At 55.2% G+C, this 18,421-nt stretch overlaps 9 protein-coding genes and 1 non-coding gene across 10 annotated transcripts; 1 reads left to right on the top strand and 9 right to left on the bottom strand.

Annotated features, from left to right (window-relative positions):
* Nucleotides 1–201: 201 nt before the first annotated feature.
* BKA78DRAFT_272722 (Homocysteine S-methyltransferase) lies at nucleotides 202–1,517 on the bottom strand. Its single transcript, XM_066885537.1, has one exon. The coding sequence runs from the start codon at nucleotides 1,244–1,246 to the stop codon at nucleotides 263–265; it is 984 nt and encodes a 327-aa protein (XP_066740752.1). The 5' UTR covers nucleotides 1,247–1,517; the 3' UTR covers nucleotides 202–262.
* A 550-nt stretch (nucleotides 1,518–2,067) lies between these two features.
* On the bottom strand, nucleotides 2,068–2,181 carry BKA78DRAFT_t162. The gene has a single exon. It is a non-coding gene; the product is annotated as a tRNA-Ala (tRNA).
* A 1,499-nt stretch (nucleotides 2,182–3,680) lies between these two features.
* On the top strand, nucleotides 3,681–5,650 carry BKA78DRAFT_299097 (uncharacterized protein; the record flags this gene model as incomplete). Its single annotated transcript, XM_066887001.1, has 6 exons — nucleotides 3,681–3,741; nucleotides 3,800–3,898; nucleotides 3,955–3,984; nucleotides 4,043–4,126; nucleotides 4,183–4,416; nucleotides 4,473–5,650. The coding sequence occupies 6 exons, from the start codon at nucleotides 3,681–3,683 to the stop codon at nucleotides 5,648–5,650; spliced, it is 1,686 nt and encodes a 561-aa protein (XP_066740753.1).
* Nucleotides 5,651–7,093: 1,443 nt separating this feature from the next.
* On the bottom strand, nucleotides 7,094–8,037 carry BKA78DRAFT_382810 (uncharacterized protein; the record flags this gene model as incomplete). The annotated part of the gene is made up of 2 exons (XM_066893047.1): nucleotides 7,094–7,950; nucleotides 8,003–8,037. The coding sequence occupies 2 exons, from the start codon at nucleotides 8,035–8,037 to the stop codon at nucleotides 7,176–7,178; spliced, it is 810 nt and encodes a 269-aa protein (XP_066740754.1). The 3' UTR covers nucleotides 7,094–7,175.
* A 1,275-nt stretch (nucleotides 8,038–9,312) lies between these two features.
* On the bottom strand, nucleotides 9,313–9,658 carry BKA78DRAFT_356252 (uncharacterized protein; the record flags this gene model as incomplete). Its single annotated transcript, XM_066892028.1, has 2 exons — nucleotides 9,313–9,562; nucleotides 9,612–9,658. The coding sequence occupies 2 exons, from the start codon at nucleotides 9,656–9,658 to the stop codon at nucleotides 9,313–9,315; spliced, it is 297 nt and encodes a 98-aa protein (XP_066740755.1).
* BKA78DRAFT_35406 (uncharacterized protein) lies at nucleotides 9,476–10,908 on the bottom strand. The gene is made up of 2 exons (XM_066891663.1): nucleotides 9,612–10,908; nucleotides 9,476–9,562 (listed from the first exon to the last, which is right to left on the bottom strand). The coding sequence occupies exon 1, from the start codon at nucleotides 10,591–10,593 to the stop codon at nucleotides 9,697–9,699; it is 897 nt and encodes a 298-aa protein (XP_066740756.1). The 5' UTR covers nucleotides 10,594–10,908; the 3' UTR covers nucleotides 9,476–9,562; nucleotides 9,612–9,696.
* Nucleotides 10,909–11,341: 433 nt separating this feature from the next.
* BKA78DRAFT_356254 (uncharacterized protein) lies at nucleotides 11,342–12,372 on the bottom strand (the record flags this gene model as incomplete). Its single annotated transcript, XM_066892029.1, has 4 exons — nucleotides 11,342–11,442; nucleotides 11,493–11,672; nucleotides 11,728–12,019; nucleotides 12,214–12,372. The coding sequence occupies 4 exons, from the start codon at nucleotides 12,370–12,372 to the stop codon at nucleotides 11,342–11,344; spliced, it is 732 nt and encodes a 243-aa protein (XP_066740757.1).
* Nucleotides 12,373–12,805: 433 nt separating this feature from the next.
* BKA78DRAFT_35403 (uncharacterized protein) lies at nucleotides 12,806–13,287 on the bottom strand. Its single transcript, XM_066891657.1, has one exon. The coding sequence runs from the start codon at nucleotides 13,137–13,139 to the stop codon at nucleotides 12,897–12,899; it is 243 nt and encodes an 80-aa protein (XP_066740758.1). The 5' UTR covers nucleotides 13,140–13,287; the 3' UTR covers nucleotides 12,806–12,896.
* BKA78DRAFT_35402 (uncharacterized protein) lies at nucleotides 13,288–14,623 on the bottom strand. Its single transcript, XM_066891655.1, has one exon. The coding sequence runs from the start codon at nucleotides 14,285–14,287 to the stop codon at nucleotides 13,436–13,438; it is 852 nt and encodes a 283-aa protein (XP_066740759.1). The 5' UTR covers nucleotides 14,288–14,623; the 3' UTR covers nucleotides 13,288–13,435.
* Nucleotides 14,569–15,465, bottom strand: BKA78DRAFT_356256 (uncharacterized protein; the record flags this gene model as incomplete). The annotated part of the gene is made up of 3 exons (XM_066892030.1): nucleotides 14,569–14,633; nucleotides 14,678–14,798; nucleotides 15,181–15,465. The coding sequence occupies 3 exons, from the start codon at nucleotides 15,463–15,465 to the stop codon at nucleotides 14,569–14,571; spliced, it is 471 nt and encodes a 156-aa protein (XP_066740760.1).
* Between the last annotated feature and the right edge of the window lie 2,956 nt (nucleotides 15,466–18,421).

Raw genomic sequence — 18,421 nt, forward strand, 5'->3', positions numbered from 1 at the left:
TGGACACAGCATCGACAATCTGGATCTTCATGTCTTAATCGGTCTCAGGGTCAGCCGTATGTGTTTGGGCTTGGGAAAATTACACTGGGTTTACAGGGAGCCGACTTTGCGAGCTGTGGATAGGACGGTACTTGATGTACGACACGGAAAATGCATGGAGTTCTCACGGCCAGTTTCTGATGGTTGCCGCAGTCTTGCTGTGCCATCTTCACGTAACTTATTCTACAAAGAATCCTTTTGCAACGCATCCAGCTACCTATCCCTATTGCCGGCTCTCCCTCACCTCCTTCTCCCACAACTCCTCAACCACACGCCTAACAACCTCAATATCCTTCGGTCCAACACGACAACATCCACCAATCCACCTCGCGCCAGCCTCCCACCACTCCCTGACCCTATCCTCCAAGCTCCTCCCCTGCGCCTTGTCGCCCCTCCACACCTTGGCCTCGGCATCCCACACCTCGCCGCTGTTGGGATAGCACAGCAGCGTCTTTGTGGTATGCGTTCGGAGCAGGCGCAGCGCGGGCGTGACCAGGTCCTGCGGCACGCAGTTGACGCCGACGGCGACGACGAGCGGCGATTTCTCGACGAGGGCGCACACGTCCGCCAGCGGCGTGCCATCACACAACACGACCGCGCCGTCCACGCCCGGCTTGACCGACAGGCTCACCCACGCCGTGACGCCGCTGTGCGCAAAGTCGTCCTCCTCGAGCAGCTCGACCAGCGCCGCCACCTCCTCGCCGTTCGGCAGCGTCTCGAGCGCCAACACGTCGACGCCCTCGCGCACGAGCACCTGCATGCGTTCGCGGTGGAAATCCTTAAACGCCGCCCGCGAAAGCGAGTACGCGCCCGTGTACTCGCTGCCGTCCGACAGATACGCGCCGTACGGACCTACGCTGCCCGCAACGAAGCCCGCCTGGCTCTGGCAGAGCGCCGGGGGTCGCGCGTCTCCTAGCGCCTCGCGCACGGCGCTGACGCTGGCGCCGACGACGTCGGCTAGGCTGGCTTCGTAGCCTTCTTGCGCGAGCCCGGCCGCGCTGGCTTGGTAGCTGGCCGTCGTGCCGACTTGCGCGCTGGACGCGAAGAAGGCGGCGTGAGCGGCGCGCACAATGGAGGGTGCGGTGAGCAGCGCGGCGGCGCTCCAGAGGCGCGTTTGCAATGGCAGAGAAAAGGGCGGTGCTTCCAGTGTTGTTGCGAGACCGCCGTCTAGGATGAGGGGGTGCGAGGGGGAGGGTGGGTTTGGCATGATTGGTTATTGTTTGGTACTGGCGGAGAGAATGGTGGTTTGAGCCTAGTTGCGCAATGCAATCTTCTTTTGAAACTGTTTGGCTGTTGAAGCGTCTTTCTCCTTGGGTCCTTGAGCGGTTTAGACTATCTGTTAACCAATGGTTGTTGAACAGGGAGTTCTCGTGCGCTCAGTGTGAGGATGCTACGCAGATAGTCGCGAAGCGGCTGGCCAATTGCGGGAGTTGAGTCAGACTTTTGTGCCCCGAAAATGGAAGATGCGTTGTCTTGCTCGTTGTTGAAGATGCTCGGACTGCGGGGCGAGAGGTTGAAGTTTTTCGACAGGTGAGCCGGGATTATCGTTGCCGGCTTTGGCGGCATCTCGGGAGAGGCCGCCGGCAACTACTTACCGGACGCGCGTCACGCGATCTTTGCCCGCTTCCACCCCCTGGCGGAACCGACCCCTGACGACCTGCTCTTCGCGCATCGCATATTCGAGCATTTAAGTGATGTCCTCGAGTAGCTGGAAGTAGAGGAAGCGCATGCCAGGAAAAATAACGAAGTCCCCGCCGCCACTCCGCGAAACCACCCCGATCCGTCACCACCCCCTGACCAAACACTTCACCACGACCGCATCAGGTTGTTGATTGCTCCCAAGCTCTTCCAACGTACTCCTCCGTTGCTCTTGCCTCATACACACCAAAAGATACGTCTCCGGCCCTCTGTCGGCGCGCCCAACGCACGGCCCCCTCGGTCTCCACCCCGGAGCAAAAAAAACTTCAAAAAATTAATCAACCGCCTCAACACCAACCCCTACACCATCGTAATGATGCAGTAGCTTATTGGATCCGCCGGGAATTGAACCCGGGACCTCTCCCAGTTCTTTGCGTCGTTATTAGGCTTTTGAAGCTCTAATGGCGATGCTAAGGGAGTGTCATACCCCTAGACCACAGACCCGATGTTTGGTTGTGAGTTGATTGATGAAAATCGATCGGACAAGTTGCATTATGTTTAGAATGACACCGAAGGGGGGAAAGAGGGGGTGGCATCTCTGGACGACAGGTTAAAAGGGTGGTCTTGGGTTTTCAGGGGGGACGGCGGCGGGACGTGAGAGAAAGGGGCTGGTACGGGTAATACGAGAGAACACACTTCTCGGACGCTAGGTAAATTACTGCATCGGTCTGAGACCAATAATTGTGGAAAAACGAAATGCAACTTGACAGTTCAATTTTTCAAAAGTGCTGCCACATTTCATCTCCTTCTAGCTATGAACTTGGTGCCGCTTTTTCCAACGACCTTCAGAGATTAGACTCATTACTTTCTGACCGATGAAAATTTGCAAGTCGTGCCAAATTTCCAGCCCACCAGGACTCCGGTCGATACTTTTGACCATCCACCTCCGCTCTTTGCCTGTTACCGATTGCCTGGCAATTGGAAATGATGCATTTAGATTGTGGCTTCGGATCAGGAAACGGCATTGGTTGCTCTCTGAGATCAGATCATTAGCTGCCAAAGTAAAGAGCCGTGATTAATTAGAGGCGGAAAAAGCGAATAGTGTACAGTGCACCACTCACTTTTGTCATAAAACAATCAGTCAAGAAATGCATTGATAAGGATGTTCATCTGTAGAATAGCGTATGTTCACTGCCGATGATCAAATTGAGGGACGCGGCGATGCTTAATTCTATCTCCAACATGCCCTTCATTTTTCAACATAGTCCATCAAGCTCCGAGTACTTTCTTATTGGCGACTTCATTTCCTTAGAGTGTCCCGATTCTGGGCCAGCTTGGAGCCTGGCGAATATCTTGTGCACTTCAAACAAATCTGCCCGTCCCCCAAACACTGCTATGAATACAACCAAGAATTTGACAAACTTTACATGAGGCTCGTAGACGCGCTCTGTAGCACCAATGTAACTGTCTGAGGCCAACAACTGCATAGAAAAGAGCTGTGACTTGTCCGTCGAAGATTTCCCCAAAGTGGCTCCAAATCTCCGTCTCTTCCTGATGCCGCCTTTTCCAGCGAGACGTTCGAGACGAGAATGGCTCGAGCTCTTGTATTCTGTGCGCTTTGCATTCGGGAACGATGGTAGGACTCGGTATCGGTCCCGTAGAAGGCGTCTCGTTGAAGTGATCGAAGTGGCTGCGCGCGTCCCGGGCGACGAGCATCTCGACCGCGCGTGAATTTGGAGGATGGGAGCGATTCAAAGATACTGATGCAGTCGAGCGATGCAGAGTTGGTATGATGCAGATACTGCGACGATGTTGTTCGGTGATACTTAGTGGGCTGTGGCGGCGCACAAAGACCACGGCACTGCAACTCTACGTTGGGTAGATGCCTTCCATTTCCATGTCTGCCGCGCAACGGGCAGTGGCGCCCCTCTCATGGGCCTCTAGCTTCTCGTCCCTCCGAATCTTTTCAACACCACAACACATCACATTTCACCGCTCCCACCATGCATCCGTACGCGCCTGGTGGCTACGGCCCTTACCGGTCGTACAATTCCTATTCTGAACGTAAGCATCTTGCTCGCGCTCAAGTCTTTGCGTGAATGCAGCTGACCGTGAGCGACAGCCTACCCAACACCACAACGTGGTGGCTACCCACCACACAGCGGTGACTACCATCCAGGTGGCGGCTATGGGCCTTATAGACACCAATCGGCCCCTCAACGTGAGCATTTCTTGAGACCAGCTCTCTGATTGCATTCAGCTGACCGTTGGCAACAGCCTACTCGCCTGGTGGACATAGGTACCAACGTGAGCATTCATCCTACCGTCAACTCTTCGATTCTGTGAAGCTAACCTTGAACGACAGAACCTTGGCCGGAGCAGACGGCACCTGCAGCTCCCAGGCGGCTCCAGCTGCCGGAGCTTGACCGCGAGTCAGACGACTATAAAGGTAGGTCGACTGCTGTGTTATTACCCTCACAAGAATACTTGCTTACAGAAAATTAGACGCGGAGTGGGATTGGGCCCTCAGAGACCTCAAGGAAAAGGGAATCGACGTCAAATTCATCCCTCGCCGAGCGCCGACTGACAGAGAAAGTTACATCCGGTGGCGACTGGCGTGCAAAGAAAACGCGCGCAAGGTGGATGAGTGGGAGGAGGCCAACGGCAAGTCTCGTCGGCCAACTCCACCTCCCCACCACACACGCACCGAGCTTGACCGCGAGTCGGATGAGTACAAAGGTATGTCGATTCCCGTGTTGTAACCCCCACAAGAATGCTGGCTTACAGAAAATTAGACAAGGAGTGGGATTCGGCCATCAAAAGAGGCATCGCAAAGGGGATGAACCTCAACATCATCCCTCGCCAACCCCCAACCGGCAGGTCAGACGACTTCATCCGGTGGCGGCTGGCGTGCGACGAAAACGAGCGCGAGGTTCGAGCGTGGAGGGAGGCCAAAGGCAAGTCTCGCGAGCCAACTCCACCGCCTCACCTACGCGCCAAGCCAGTCGTCCCGGCCGAATCAGTCACGCCGGCACCCGCTCCGCGTCGCGACCCTTTCAAAGGCTCTGACATGCTCTCCGCCCTTCCAGGGTCAGGGGATGATGAATCAACACCAACTACACCTTTCCGGTTTGATTCAGTGCCTCCGCGACGCGGAGCTGATGTGGCAGAGTCTTCCCTGACAGGCTCGACCACGCAAAGGACCTTTTTGGGTCCTGAGTACAAACCAAGCAGTGATGCAATGCCTCCACGAAGCGGAGTTGATGTGGTAGAGTCTCCACGGACAGACTCGACCACGCAGAGGACCTATTTTGATCCTGACTTGTACAAACCAAAGGCAGCCAATTCTTCGGAAGAGGCTTGGACAGCCGTCACCACCAAAGGTCAGAAATCTTGGAGCGCTGCGACACCCTCGCGAAATGACCAAGGTGAACGGAAGCTCCCTCCCAGCCGGTACAAGCCGAGCTTGTGGACAAAGGATGACGATGGCAACCCCATCTTGAAGTGTTGCTACTGGTTCTACGGTCACACTGCCCATTGTGTCGTAGAAAATTGCCCCCACCCCCACAACGTCTCCCGAGCGCAATTCGACCACTTTCGTAGATCAAGTACGGAGGCCGCGCAATGGGTCGCTCAGGTTGAAATCAACCTCGCCAAGAGGTGCCTCCGGGAGGCAAAGAAGGTGGCGAGAGAGGCCAAGAAGGCCGAGCGTCGCGCGAAAGCTGACGAAGAGACCACAACCAGGTCTGGTCCCGCTCCGACTGAAGACAGTCAGCCTTATGCCCAAGCGAACACTTCTACAGGCAGTTACCCGGTTGAACTCTCAGTCAGTGAAGAAGGACGTGCTCCTGTAGAGGATGATACTCCAAATGTCATTGGAGAGCAGAACGCCCAAAGTTCTGAAGGTGCGGAGGAGTCGACGGAGGACGAGGTAATTTGGGGCGATTGGGACGATGAGGAGTGGATAAGGTGATATGGAAAAGACAAGACCGAAGGCAAAATTTCCACCCAACAGGCCAGGGAAATTCCTGGCCTGACCTCAGTGATTTTTCTGCTAATACCACTGTTAAAGACTGGCCTCCTGGCCTCCGCACCGGTCAACGACCAGTTCGAATCCTCGCGTTCCTACTGCCACTGTACCATTCAATCCCCATCCTCCGGACGCAAGGAAAGCAACCATCTTCCGAGGAGTTGGTTTGAAAATGGTCGCGACCAGAGGCCACGCGTCAGGCAAAATCTGACGGAGAGACCAAACGGGTCTGGTCCCGCTGCAACTGAGCCATTTCGGTCGTGAGCAAGGACTTGCTCCTCCACAGGAGGATTGATCCCGCTCTGGAAAATTCAACGAGAAGCTTCCCCACGGGGGCGACTCGCCTGAAGAGCACATGGGAGAGCGGGACCCCCGAAATGTTCCAGTAGTTTCGCTGACAAGGACAGTTGACGAGCGTCCACCCGCAAACCCAAAAACGGACGAGCCTCATTCTTGGAGGCAGACAGTGAGCTGTCGCTGCCGCACGTGAATCTTCACGTCGTGATTTGCCCATGAGACGGCGCTGAGGTGATCTCCACAAAGAGCACCTGGAACGAGGCGAATGTAGAAGAAGCGAGGGTGGAGGAGTTGCCGGAGGAGGTGGTGGATGTAGAAGAGGCCAGGGGGGTGGATCTGTCGGAGGAGACAGCAGAGCTGGAGGGGGTTGAGGAGAAGGAAGATGGTGTCAAATTAGTGTGGACCGTAGGTGGAGAAGTAGCTGTCGACGATTGAATTGCCGTTCTACCCCTGAATCCAACTCGATTCAACCTCCAAGACTGGAATCACGTAGTCTTGATGAATCCATTTTGCTCCATGCCAAATTCAGCTCGGACTCTAGGGTACTTGCTTTTTGATGAGCGGAATTGATGGGCACGCCTGCAAGTTTGACATGAAGACTTTGCCAAGCTGGTTGGGAGGGTCAAGAGAGAAGTCTTTGGGAGGGTGAGAGGCTTGGACTTGGCATATAATTGAGCGAGAGCGAACGGTATCAGAATCATCAGAATAACACAGAAGCCTACGTACGCTGAAGAAAGAGCGGAGACGGCACGACGGGACATCGACATGGAAACATCCACGGCCCTGTTCTGGATGACTAAAACATCTTACTTGAAGGCAACAGAGGAAACCACGAGCATCTCGCAATATTCACACAAGTAAGCCCATTCCATTTATTCCATTTTGTCTTTTCCGTTATTTCCACCCGTCTGCCTCTGAATAGGGCGCAAGTCGATCGAGAGATGGGACGGTGGGCAGACCAACATCAATCCTGAAACGATTCAATATTCAAAAGAACAGAAGACGGAAAAACGGTTAGATAACCCTGGAAATGTCAGTCGAAGTAGGCAGAAATTGGAGGAATACTTACGGTCAACGCGGTCTGTATCCATGACCCTACCCTGCAACAAGGCGCTTGCGAATGGGGTTGGTTTTGCGCATCACCGATCAGACAGCCGCAGACAGCACTGCTTCAACGCCGCCGATCGTAAGGACTTTTTCGCAGCCTATCGTTACGCTGCTGCTGTTGCCGTTGCTGTTGCTGATGTGGCTGCTGCTGTTGAGGGGGCGGCGGAGGGGGTGTTTGGAAGGGCGGCGGCGGAGGTTGGAAGGGGGCCGGCGGTGGTGGAATGATGTATGGCTGCGGCTGGTACGGCTGTGGGTAGTACGGCGGCGGCTGGTACGGCAGCGGGTAGTGCGGCTGCCGCTGCTGCCGAATTTGCCCTTCCAGCAGCTGGGCCCGCCGCTCAAGCTGTTGATTTTGCCCTTCCAGCTGCTGATTTTGCCTTTCTAGTTGCCATATCCGCAGTCCGAGCCTTTCAATGATGTCAGACTGGTCTTTCTGACGCAAGTCGCTTTCGCCACGTGCAGAATCGAAGTGGTGGCCCCGTTGGATGCTCTCAGACTGGCGTCGTTGACGCGAGTCGCACTCACCACGCGGTAACGCGTTCTGGGGAACATTCGCCGATTGAGACAGAGCACGGATCACGTCGTCCTTCTCCTTGTTCTGGCTTTGGAGGGAGATGAGCTCTTCATCCTCTCGAGCGCGCTTTGCTTTCTGCTTGCGACTCAATTCGGGAATCACGCCGCCATACTTCCTGTACCAATTGTCCTTTCTTTGCGGACAAGGATCACCAGTATGGTGTTTGTGGCAAAAGAAGCAGGGACGTTTGCAATCTTTCCAGTGGCCGTGCTTCTTCTGCATGCACATGAGGCACTTGCCCTTCGGGTTGCCTACTGGTGATCTGCTACGACCTCAAATGTTAGAGAGACTCAGAGCAGCGGGAAGTGGGTGGTGACTTGCTCGCCTCGCGGTCGTTTGCCGCCACGGCCATCGTCGATGGCATGCTCCGGGCCCCTTTTGTTGTTGTTGTTTGGTGGAGGCGGGCCCTCGCCACCAGCCCCGGTGTCACCGGTTGTGTTGAGGTTTTGGCGACCCGTTGGGCCGTTTGGGCGGTACAACACCATTGCCATGGTGTTGTGAGCGTCGCGAGGCCTGTGATCGCGAGAGCGGGAGAAAATTGAGGTCGTGAAGGCTTGATGTTGTGAGCTTGTGAGGGTGTGAGGGTGTTGAAGAGAGAAGGGAGGGCGCGCGAGAGGGAAACGACTGCCTGGCGGATAAGGTAAACCAAATGCCGGCCGGATTGGGCGGGTGGGCGACTGCCTGCATGCGTGGGCCGGAGAGGGAAGGATTGAAGTCGGTCGTGGTGACTGGCAACATCAAGGCCCCACCACACTGGCCGACGAACTGCACCAGAATCGCGTTCCACTACCAACTCGAAAAGCCCTCAAACCGACTCATGTGCGCCAAATCCAGCAGCATCTCGACAATGTCTTGCTCCACAAATCATTTGGCGGCGGCCATCGAAGATGATTCGATGCTTCGGCAAGCAGAAATACAACGAAACAAACGACAAACGTGCGCAGCTTTCCATGTACTTCTTCCTCTCCATTGTTGTCTATCTGAATCACGGCTCAACCTGACAGGTATCATCTGTCGTCCCTCGATCGAAACACCCCGAAGACGATGCCCATGCCCTGACCTCAATTCGTTTCGATTCTTCCCGACCTCCGCGTTCCACTCCTCTGGTAATCAACGTAACGCCTCCCGACACCAAAGAAGCTGTGAGAAGAGTGTCCAATATCGACTGCAATGACAGAGACAGAGAAATACAAAGAAAAGCTGTGACAAATGAGGGCTGGGACAGACGGAAGAGCAGCAAAGGCAACAGGCATCAAAGTGCTGTACTTTGGGATTGGGACTCTGGAACCAGATTGAGGTAGACGGGATACTCTTGGGCCGGGAGTCTCGGTGATCCAAGGAAGAAGAGAAGGAACAGAACGTGTTTGGTGGTCCTAGTTGTCGTACCATGGCGCGCAGTTTGCGCCACTGTGCCTTCCAGAATGGGGAGGGGGGACTCCTTTATCGATTCGGCTTGGTGCAGAATGCTATTTGGCAAAACTTTGTGTGCCAGGGAGTCTTCGTAGCACGCGGCCAGTAGCTCTTCGGCGGAAAAGGTGCTGCCAGTCTCATATTGCCTTGAGTAGTAGTCGGCCTGGGAACAGATTTGGCGCTGGAACGTGAGGTTGCAGACCGACATCAAGAACACTCAAATGCTCAAGGCAGATTCACTTCCGTTCGCATTGGCCGTCGTGAGCCCATCGTGGGCCCTCCCTTCGGATATTTGATTGGCCACCTCTTGATTCGACGGCCTCTGGCCAGGATGCTGGGGCTGCTGCTGTTGCTGCTGCTGCTGGATGACAATGGGACGAGGATACACCAGGGCGAAGAGCAGGATTGCCATGGCCACCATCATCATCTTCAGGAAGACAATCATTTCGTGGCGCGACAAGAAGGACCTGTCGTTTGTCAGTCATGCTCCGCTGCTTGTTCAGTCCACCCACTCACCAGCTCAGGACAAACCAACCCTTCGAAGCGTGCATAGCCGAAGCCATGGCACTCTAGGCCATCGTCATGGCCGAATTCTGCATCGTCATGTCAAGATGGAGGACGGCGTGAAGATGGGCTGTGAGCGCGTTTGCTCCCCGGCACGATCCACCACCTTCCAGCAACAATGTCTCAAATCCCGTCGTTTCCACGGCCCTTGACCATTTTGAGCGAAACAAGCCGTCCCAGAGTGCTGTTGTGCATCATCGCTTCCGCAGGAAGAGACCATACACGGTATACTCTGCGCGACGTGACTCACCTCATCCGCAGCTTTCAGAAAATGACTTTTGGCACGACGTATTCCGCCGGAAATGCAAGTATATATAAGAGTAGAGCATGCGAATGACTCCTTGGATGCTGCGAAAGGACTGATCGGCGTCGTTGCAATCCACGTACAACAAATGCTTCGGCACATCTTAAAGGGAATGCCATTGCAGGAGATGGGCCACATGTCCAGACAGGCATCCAGTGGGCGTTCCCTTGAGGAAGTCATAGACTTCAGTGATTTCCTGCTTGACTCCCGATTGACAGCCAACGCAAGCTGCCTCACACGATTGCGGTTGGGCGGCTTATGGGTTGGGCATAGCTTCTGCAGGTAATTTCTGACGGCTGGGTGCTCCCATGCGCTGAGTGGAAGGTCTGCTGCAAGAATTGACTCTGCCCCTTCATACTGGAGCTCCTCGTCGTTCATCCTTGGCGCGATGGGAATAGCAATCCGGGCTTGGACCTTGCGGCGGCTGGGTTCTGGAGAGACTGTCGTAACTGGTGAGGCTTCTCTGGAAGGCTTGTCTTGTGCGTTGAATCCTAGGCAAATGGCGAGGTGCTGCACATGCTGGCTCTTGACACGGACCTTGCTTGAGGAAGCTCCCCCCAATCGCCTCCTTTTGATGTCCTCGGGCAAGCCGCCGGAGACTCCTTGACTGCTGATCCTCTGGCATACCATGGAGGGCGACGAAGTCAACGACGAACGGGGCGGCTCTCGGATCCATCTCGTGGTCCTGGCGGAAAGCACGAAGCGAATCCAAGCATTTGTCTGGCGCCGGGGTCGGTGAAGATAACAGCCCAGGCGTCAGTATTGGTGCTGGCTCACTTTATCAAAGGAGACACCATGGACGAACGTGGGGACATTCGGGTCGAGGCCTGGAATGGTCCCGTTGCGGCCGCCCTCGACGAGTCCATCGCCGCCCTCGACGCATACATGACGCTGCTAGACAACCAGTCCTGCCGCATGCCCGTCCATGGCCACTTACCGGACGACAAACGCCAACTCGTCCAAGCCGCCGCGTCCGTCGTCGACAAGGCCTGTTTGCTATTAGCAGAGCTGGCCCCCAGGCCTCCAGGCGAGTTCGTACCGCCTTGATCACCACGACCACTTGGTGTCGTCCAAGCACTCTTCCTGTCGGCCGCGCCACGCCAGCACAACCGCCAGCACAACCGCCCGCACAATGTTTGGTGGCAAGCGCCGACATGGCAAAGGACCGACCCCTTCAGTCTCAGCAGGTTCTGGGTCATCTTTGAACGCCTTACAGACGTCGATAAAGAACTCGCTAGGTTCCACATCGCTCAGGAGGCCCTAGAACTCTTGGAGAAGCTCGCCGTACAGGGTTTGTCCGTTTGGCCAGCCTTCCAAGGTCCGGATGGCGAACTTCTTGAAGTGAAGTCTATACCAATCTGCTTCGAAACGCCTGATTCTACATTTTTGGAGTCTCCAGAGCTCCTGGCAGTGCACCTCTGGCTTTGAGAAGCCCAAGAAATGCGTGTGCACCACACAGCAACGGCCAGTACATGAGACCTTCATCTAGATCAGCACGAGCTTTACAAGGAGAGAACACCAGCACTTACCGATCTCGTCGCTGTGCAAGACCAGGGGTTGTCTCTTCAGCTTGTCCAGCTCAGGTACGCACTTGCCGGCTTCAATGCATCGTACCACTGGCATTCGCCTGCCAGTGAGGATTCCAGGATGTGGGAAGCGAGGATTTGCTGCGCTCTGTCCGCACCGTCCCTGAGCGATCTCTTCGTCCCCTGTAACGAAATAGCGCAACAAAATCCGGCCATGGAGAAGGCTATCCGTTGGTACTAAGAGCGTCGTGAATGAACCAGAGGGAGTGAAGTTCGCAACCGAAACTCAAGACGTGTGTGCGAGAAGCCGGCAGCTGGTGATTGTGGGGTGCCGTGTGTTGCCTCTTCAGCTTGTTCGGCTGGAACTTGATCAAATCGACGGCAACCTGGGTAGCCGCCGACTTCTTGACGCGCTTGCGGTGACTTGGACCGGGCTCCTCCTCCTCACTGTCGTCTTCCACTACCTCCTCTTCTTCCTCTTCCTCCTTGTCGCCCCAGCGCGGTACTCTTCGTGGGAGAGATCTGATCCACTAGGCAGTCTGTTCGACGGGGTCTCTGGCTGACCGGGAAAGGCATCAGGTATAGGCGTATCTGAGATGCCAGTGCCTAAGGGAGTCTCAGTAAGATGCTGGGTGCAAGTAAGGGCAAATGGGTGATCCTCAGCCGGGATTTTGGCGTTCAAGAGGCTCTCTTAATAAGGAGAGGTGAGTGCATCATCTTCAACCAGGAACTCGTCATCCAGGTCGCCGGGATAACGCGAGGGACCAGCTCCCTCGGCAGGATTGAGGACATCGTTCTCGAGCTTTTTGATATGCTTCTTCAGGACTGCTATTGCCTCGGGATTAGGGATTGAGAAGCGACCATCCAAATGTCGTTTCAGCATTGAGGTTTTCCGATTTCTTCAAAAACCCGTCCTCATGGGCGACCCGGGCTGGTTCCAGCCGGCAAACTCGCCCCTTGAGTTAACCCTCACCCGGCATCGTCCAATGGATAGGGACTGTGTGTGCCTCGTAAAGGGCACGAGTTTCCAATTTTGCTGCGGCAAAAGGAGCGCCGAGACAGTGTCATCGTTGCTCCAAGTGATCGAAGAGCCGCTCTTTGCTAAGGTCTCGCGCAACTCCACCAACGCTGCGGATGCGAAGAGCGCATTCGGAGGACCATGGATGCGCTGGGAACCAGCAGCCAGAAAAGAGAAGAGGTGTATATATATAAAAGTAGGCGCGTGAGAAATATACGGGGAATGAAAAAGAGTAAGAATAGGTCTTTTCCAAAGGCTCCAACGCCGAAGTCCATTGCCATCTGACGATCGACTTCAGTGAACAAGATGGTTGATGCTGACAGTCGACTGCTCCATGTGCGCCGCGGCTCCGCGTCGGATGGGGCTACAACCTCGAGTCTGCCCTGCCATCAGGACGCTGCAACTGAAGCGGCCTGGAGGGGGCTAACCTCCTTCTCAAGCTTTGAATTGGCAGACTGGAGTGCGTCAAACTCGTTGGCTTTAGCCTGGAGAGCAGTTACCTGGTCGTCAAGACGAGATTCCTCAGTTTCAAGCTCTTGTGCGCGGTTGGCTTTGGCCTGGAGGTCGGGCAATTGACTGTTGGGGCCAGCATCGGGGTCGATACGGTCGGGATTGGCCTTGAGAGCGTTCATCTCGTTTTTCAGCCTGGAGATTTCGGTCTCGGCCGCTTCAGCACAGGCGACGGAAGAGGCGGGTCATCTCGGTGAGTGGGAGCCGCTCGAGGAGAAAAGCTCAAACAAGGAGTGACGTCGTCCTCTCAGCCACACAATGAGAGCTGAAGGTCTGTTGTCGTTGGACGCGTTGTCATTGGAGTCATGGAATGTGAGAGCGCCACCAGTTGTGGCAAGAGCAGGCGGTTCAGGAGCAGTCGTGACAGTACCAGTATCCTCGAGGGCAACGCAGAGCACTTCCCGGCCCCCACTGTCCGTCACCCTGCAGTTACGGCGGTCGTCGAGCTCGTACCAGCCGATGGCGAAACCGAGAGCTGGCCATCGAAAGCAGCGAGTCTTTCAGTGGAAGCCGGGGTCGTCATGGCATTGATTTGGCTCTGGAAACTGGCACAATCCAGAACGGGGCGCATCCGTGCGAGGTGGCCGGTCGCTGCAATGCGCGCAACACCGAGCGCGCACTCGAGCGTCTGTTTCTCCCCGTTGTCGGTAGACGAGGCTGGTCGATGGTCATGCGCAGAGGACCTGGCAGGTGATTGGGACTTGGGTCTACACAGTCGAGTCCGAGAAGAGCCGAATGGCGTAGCAGTTTCCTTGAGCTTAGCGGTTGCTAGAGCATTGATGATGCTCACAATCTTATCAGCCGAGTCGTCCGTGTCGAGGCCGGTGCGAGGTTCTTGAAGCTTTTTGATGACCTGGGCAACAATTGTAGTCGCATTGGAGTGGACAGGCGAAGCACCAGGCGTGGGTGGGTTGGTAGAGGTGATCTTTGAAAACATTTCCTTGAGCTCAGCAGTTGATATAGCGTTTCTGATGCCCCCAATGCACCAGGATTGTCTCGTGTAGTAAGGTAGTTTTGATATACTCGGAAGAAGTGAAGCCGATTTCAATTCGGTCTGCTGTTTCAGAGCCGACTTGAACCACGTTGAGGAGACTCTAGTCCGCAGCCAGAGCCAGAAATGGCGGCTGGAATGTCTACCTCTCCCACGGTGACCGGAGAAGGTAGTGAAAACGGCGAGATATATAATGGGTGCGTGGATATACAGCAAAAGTAGAGATATAATGGCAATCGTCGCCTCGCGCAGCCAGTGGAAATGTAAGAGTAGGTCCATGCAGAACAAAGCCGGAAGAAGCTCTGGCAAGTGAATTGGACATTCCACCAAGCTTCACCAGACTGGTAGAAATCGCAAATCCAGATGAACATGTCCTTGGCTGTGCCCTGGCGGAGCTTGCGAGCCAAGGCAACAGGGACAGTATCGCGAATAGCAATACGCGCACAAGAGTTCCAACCCTCAAGAGAGTGCTCCGTCAAGGCCCGGAGGTAGTCGTCGCGGTTGCGAAAGTCAGCGATATTGGGCATAGGGGGTCGGGCAGAATGTTCGTTCCAGAGGCCTTAGCAGGAACTCGTGTCGATGAGCTCCGCCGAATCGTTGTCGCTGTCGCTGCCGTCGCGTACACCTCCATACAATCAAGCATCATTGCGGCTTCCTCATGCGTCATACTGGCCGAGCTCATCTGCCAGCAATTGGCGTATATGATTGGTTGGCGGACGTGGGCCTTTTCGAGTTTTTTGCCACAATTTTCGTTGTACGGGTACCGGCGGCGAACCGGCGGCCGCATCACCTGGGCAGGTCAGCACTGGAAACGAAAACAAAGCAATTCAACGTACTCTCTGGTTCAAAAGTTCAAGCAACGCGGGCCACGCCGTCCACACCGTACTTGAAGGTTGGGAGGCCCGCAACAGCAGTTTTTCAATGCAGAAAACTTCCACCCAGTGTGGATCATGCTTGACGACTTCGAAGCGAGCAGATAAAAAATATATATACGAGAGATGAGGAGCAAGAAACAGTGGTTGATACGCCTCAGGCTCAATAGTAGGCCTGGTTATCGTCCAGTAGAACGAAGTCTGAGAGGCCGCGTCTCCCCTGGAGTTGTTGTGTGGGCCTGGATGCGTCGGGCGGTGGCGTACATTCACGTTGATGGGCAGACAGTGCTAGGGCCGCACCTGTCGGATGTGGTACAGATCTTGCAGGTCGGAGAGATTCTGGTTCGGCGTCTTCAGATTTTCCAGCTGCGTCTGGAGGAGGTCGGCATTTTCGTCGGAGGCACAGTAAAGACCTTCTTGCATCTGGTTCTGAATCCCGCGCCTCGCGTCCCGCAGGTCGTAGTAGGGTGCCGTCGCCATGTGGTCCGGATCCAGAAAGACGTTTTGGCCGGGAAGTTGTGCCGCCAAAGCTCGCCACTGGGAGTCGTCGTCGTCCTTGTCGTCCTCGTCGTGTATAAAAGTCATCCGGGTGGCGATGTCCAAAGATTTTGCAGTACTCGTACGCGCGAGCCGCGAGGTGCGTGCTTTGCTTCTATTGATGCTGTTGACTTGAAAAGATCCCACTTTCGCGCCCGTCGGGGTACGTATACACAATCAGAGCCTTCTCCTTGGCCGTCGTCTCGGGGGCCATTTGGCCATTGCCGGTCGACGTGTTCAAATTCGGGGCTGGCAGTGCTGGCACTTGGAACGCCATCAGGCGTTGGTTGTACACCGGGTTGACTTGGACAAGATTGGGGATGTTGGCCGAGGAGGTGATCGAGCTTTTGTCGACGAGAGGCTACAGGTGGGAAGCGCAAGCCGAGACCAACAGAAGTACGCGTGAAGCGTTCGGTGGGTACAGCCGGGAAGCTCAAGCCGAGACCGAAGAAGTACCCATGTAGGGTCTTGTGTCGGCCGTGGGCACAACTGGAAAGCGCAAACCGAGGCCAAAGAAGTACCCGTGGGCTGTCTTGTGTCGACTGGGGAAGCGCAAGCCGAGACCAAAGTAGCCGTGGATGCTTCGGTGTTGACTGTGGGCAAGCACAAGCCGAGACCAAACAAGTTCATGTAGCCATGGGCAGTCTTGTGGCGACTGTGGGTACGGCTTGGCAGCGCAAGCCGAGACCAAAGGAGTACCCATGCAGGGTCTTGTGTTGACTAGGACGAGGGATGCGCGGAAAGGCGTGTGATAACTCCCCATTCCCCCGAAAAAGGAAAGGCGACGTTCAAGCGTCCAGAGACCTCGCCTTTTCCATTCCCGAGTGGTGCGAAAAGGGGTTGCCATCAACACCACAACCCGAGCTTGCCGAATCCCCGCATCAAAGCCAAGACTTGATGTCGTCGGCGTTCGAAGAAGACCGAGATATACGACAGATATATATATATATATATACGCTGGGTTCGGTCAGCATTTCGCAGTATGTGGGGGACGGAAGACACTAACAGTGTTGCTTGGGTGGCATGATAGTCACAACGCCGTTCTGGATCCAGCCAAGGCATGTCTGAGACATATGATCTCAATGTCTGGTGTGCAAGGTTCTCTGCCAATCGTGACTCGAGGATTGTTGTTGAATTCAACGGGGACCACCCAAAAGATCGACTGCTTGCGCGCCAAGCAGAAGCACATGCCGGGAAGCGTTGTTGCCGCAGGAAATCCCGCAAAGTTCAACCGCATTCTATTCTGCTCTGCTGTCAGTGACGGTAATAGCCTGTGAGTATGCCGTGGCCTCAACTCACCATCTAGACTGTCAAGATGAAGAATTTCAGTCTGGCTCGCTCGAGTCATCCACAAGGAGCATTCCTGCATGCTTGCTGAAGCCAACGCTCTTGGCAGCATCTCTCCAGTCGAAGCAAACACGCCGACAAGTGTCGTCGTTGGGATCCTCAATGTGTTATATGCCGCCAACCCACTTGACAGCGGTATTGACGAGGGCGTTGACGTCGGTGGGAAAGGGGCAAAGGAGCTTTGTCGTCGAGAGAAGTGATGCCCTCCTTCTTTTGTTCTTGCTCTAGTGGCGGGACAACATCGCCGAAGTGATACTGCAGTTGCGCCATGTACTGTGAGGAGCGAAAGTGCCATTGTACTCCACGGGCGGACGCGTGCACAAGATTAGGATCCATGAATGGCATTCTCCGCGAAGTGTTGCAAAGGCTTGCGTCCTACGGAAAGGTTGGAGGGTGGACGGGGTCGCCCATGCGGTTGGCGATTCCGTGGGGAAGATATATACAAAAACATCCTGGATAACCGCCAGTCCAATGGACATTGATTGGATTCCGGACAGCTGGGGGAGCATATGGGGTCGAGAATTGGACACGATCGCCACGCTTTTTTGCCGGCTTTTCCAATCCCGAGCTGGTTGGGCGATCGTCGCCAGCCGGATCCTTGGTTGTAGGGTGCCTCTCCTTGAGTAGTGGGGCGCTCATGACGACGGCAGTTGTCGACGCAAGACCGGACCAGGAGTGGCAAAGCCGGATTCATGGATGTCAATGATATGCGGAGAGACCCGACCAGGACCGTCTTGACTTGCCGATTGATCTCCTTGCACGTCAACGAAAGACGCTGTATGTTGTCGTTGTCCAACTCCGCTGCTCCGCTGCGATGGCTGTATTCCACACGACGAAGTGTGACATGTGGATCGTCTGGGCTCCGTGGAGGAATCAATGCCCAGGAAAAGCGCCCGGCAGTGTTCTCCTTCTCCGTGGCCAGGGCCATGTCACGGGTAGAGCTCTGTTGATGCCTATGACTTGCAGGCATGCGATGGAATATAGCAGAGCTACAACAGAATGCTCCCGGTCCTTTTGGAAAAATTGCCGCCGAGGAGAGTAGCAACTGGACTCGATATGGTGACGCCGGCAACTGGTGCGGCCACAGGACCTTGAGTGGAGGAGACTCCGGTCCGCGAAGACACGGACGTTGTGGCAGGTGTCTCATCCATGAAGGAAGAGCTCTTCCGTGTTAAGTATATACAATGCCAAATGCCGCAGAGTCGGTCGTTGTGTCGTGGATATACTAGTGGTAAGATCGGGTCTTTGGATGACTGCGGAGACTCGTGTCGGCGGTGTCCATTCCTGGTAGCAGCGACAGCACATGTCTGACTGGAACTCTGCGGCAATAATCGGCGAAAATCTGTTGGACAGGGGGTTGAACAGGGGGCTCGACAGGCGAAGATCAAGATCTTCAAGAGAGGGGACCCAAAAGCGAGTCGAGCGCAATTGCAATTGGTCGGAGACGGAGGAAAGTCTGATGTCTCAGATGAATCTGGTCTGGATATCCGCAGAGAGAACGCAGAACAAATAAAAGAGGACAGTGCGGCGCCGAATCGCCTGCAACGTGCTGGGAACGTGAGCTGAGTGCACACAGGAAGCACGTTCAGGGAGTCCTCGTAGTGACGACGGAACCGATCAAACATCTTGCGTTGGTCCTCGTTGAGAGTGTCCGGAT

This window comes from Phyllosticta capitalensis, assembly GCF_038381095.1.
Source record: "Phyllosticta capitalensis strain CBS 128856 chromosome Unknown BKA78scaffold_10, whole genome shotgun sequence".
NCBI classification, from domain to species: Eukaryota; Fungi; Ascomycota; class Dothideomycetes; order Botryosphaeriales; family Phyllostictaceae; genus Phyllosticta; species Phyllosticta capitalensis.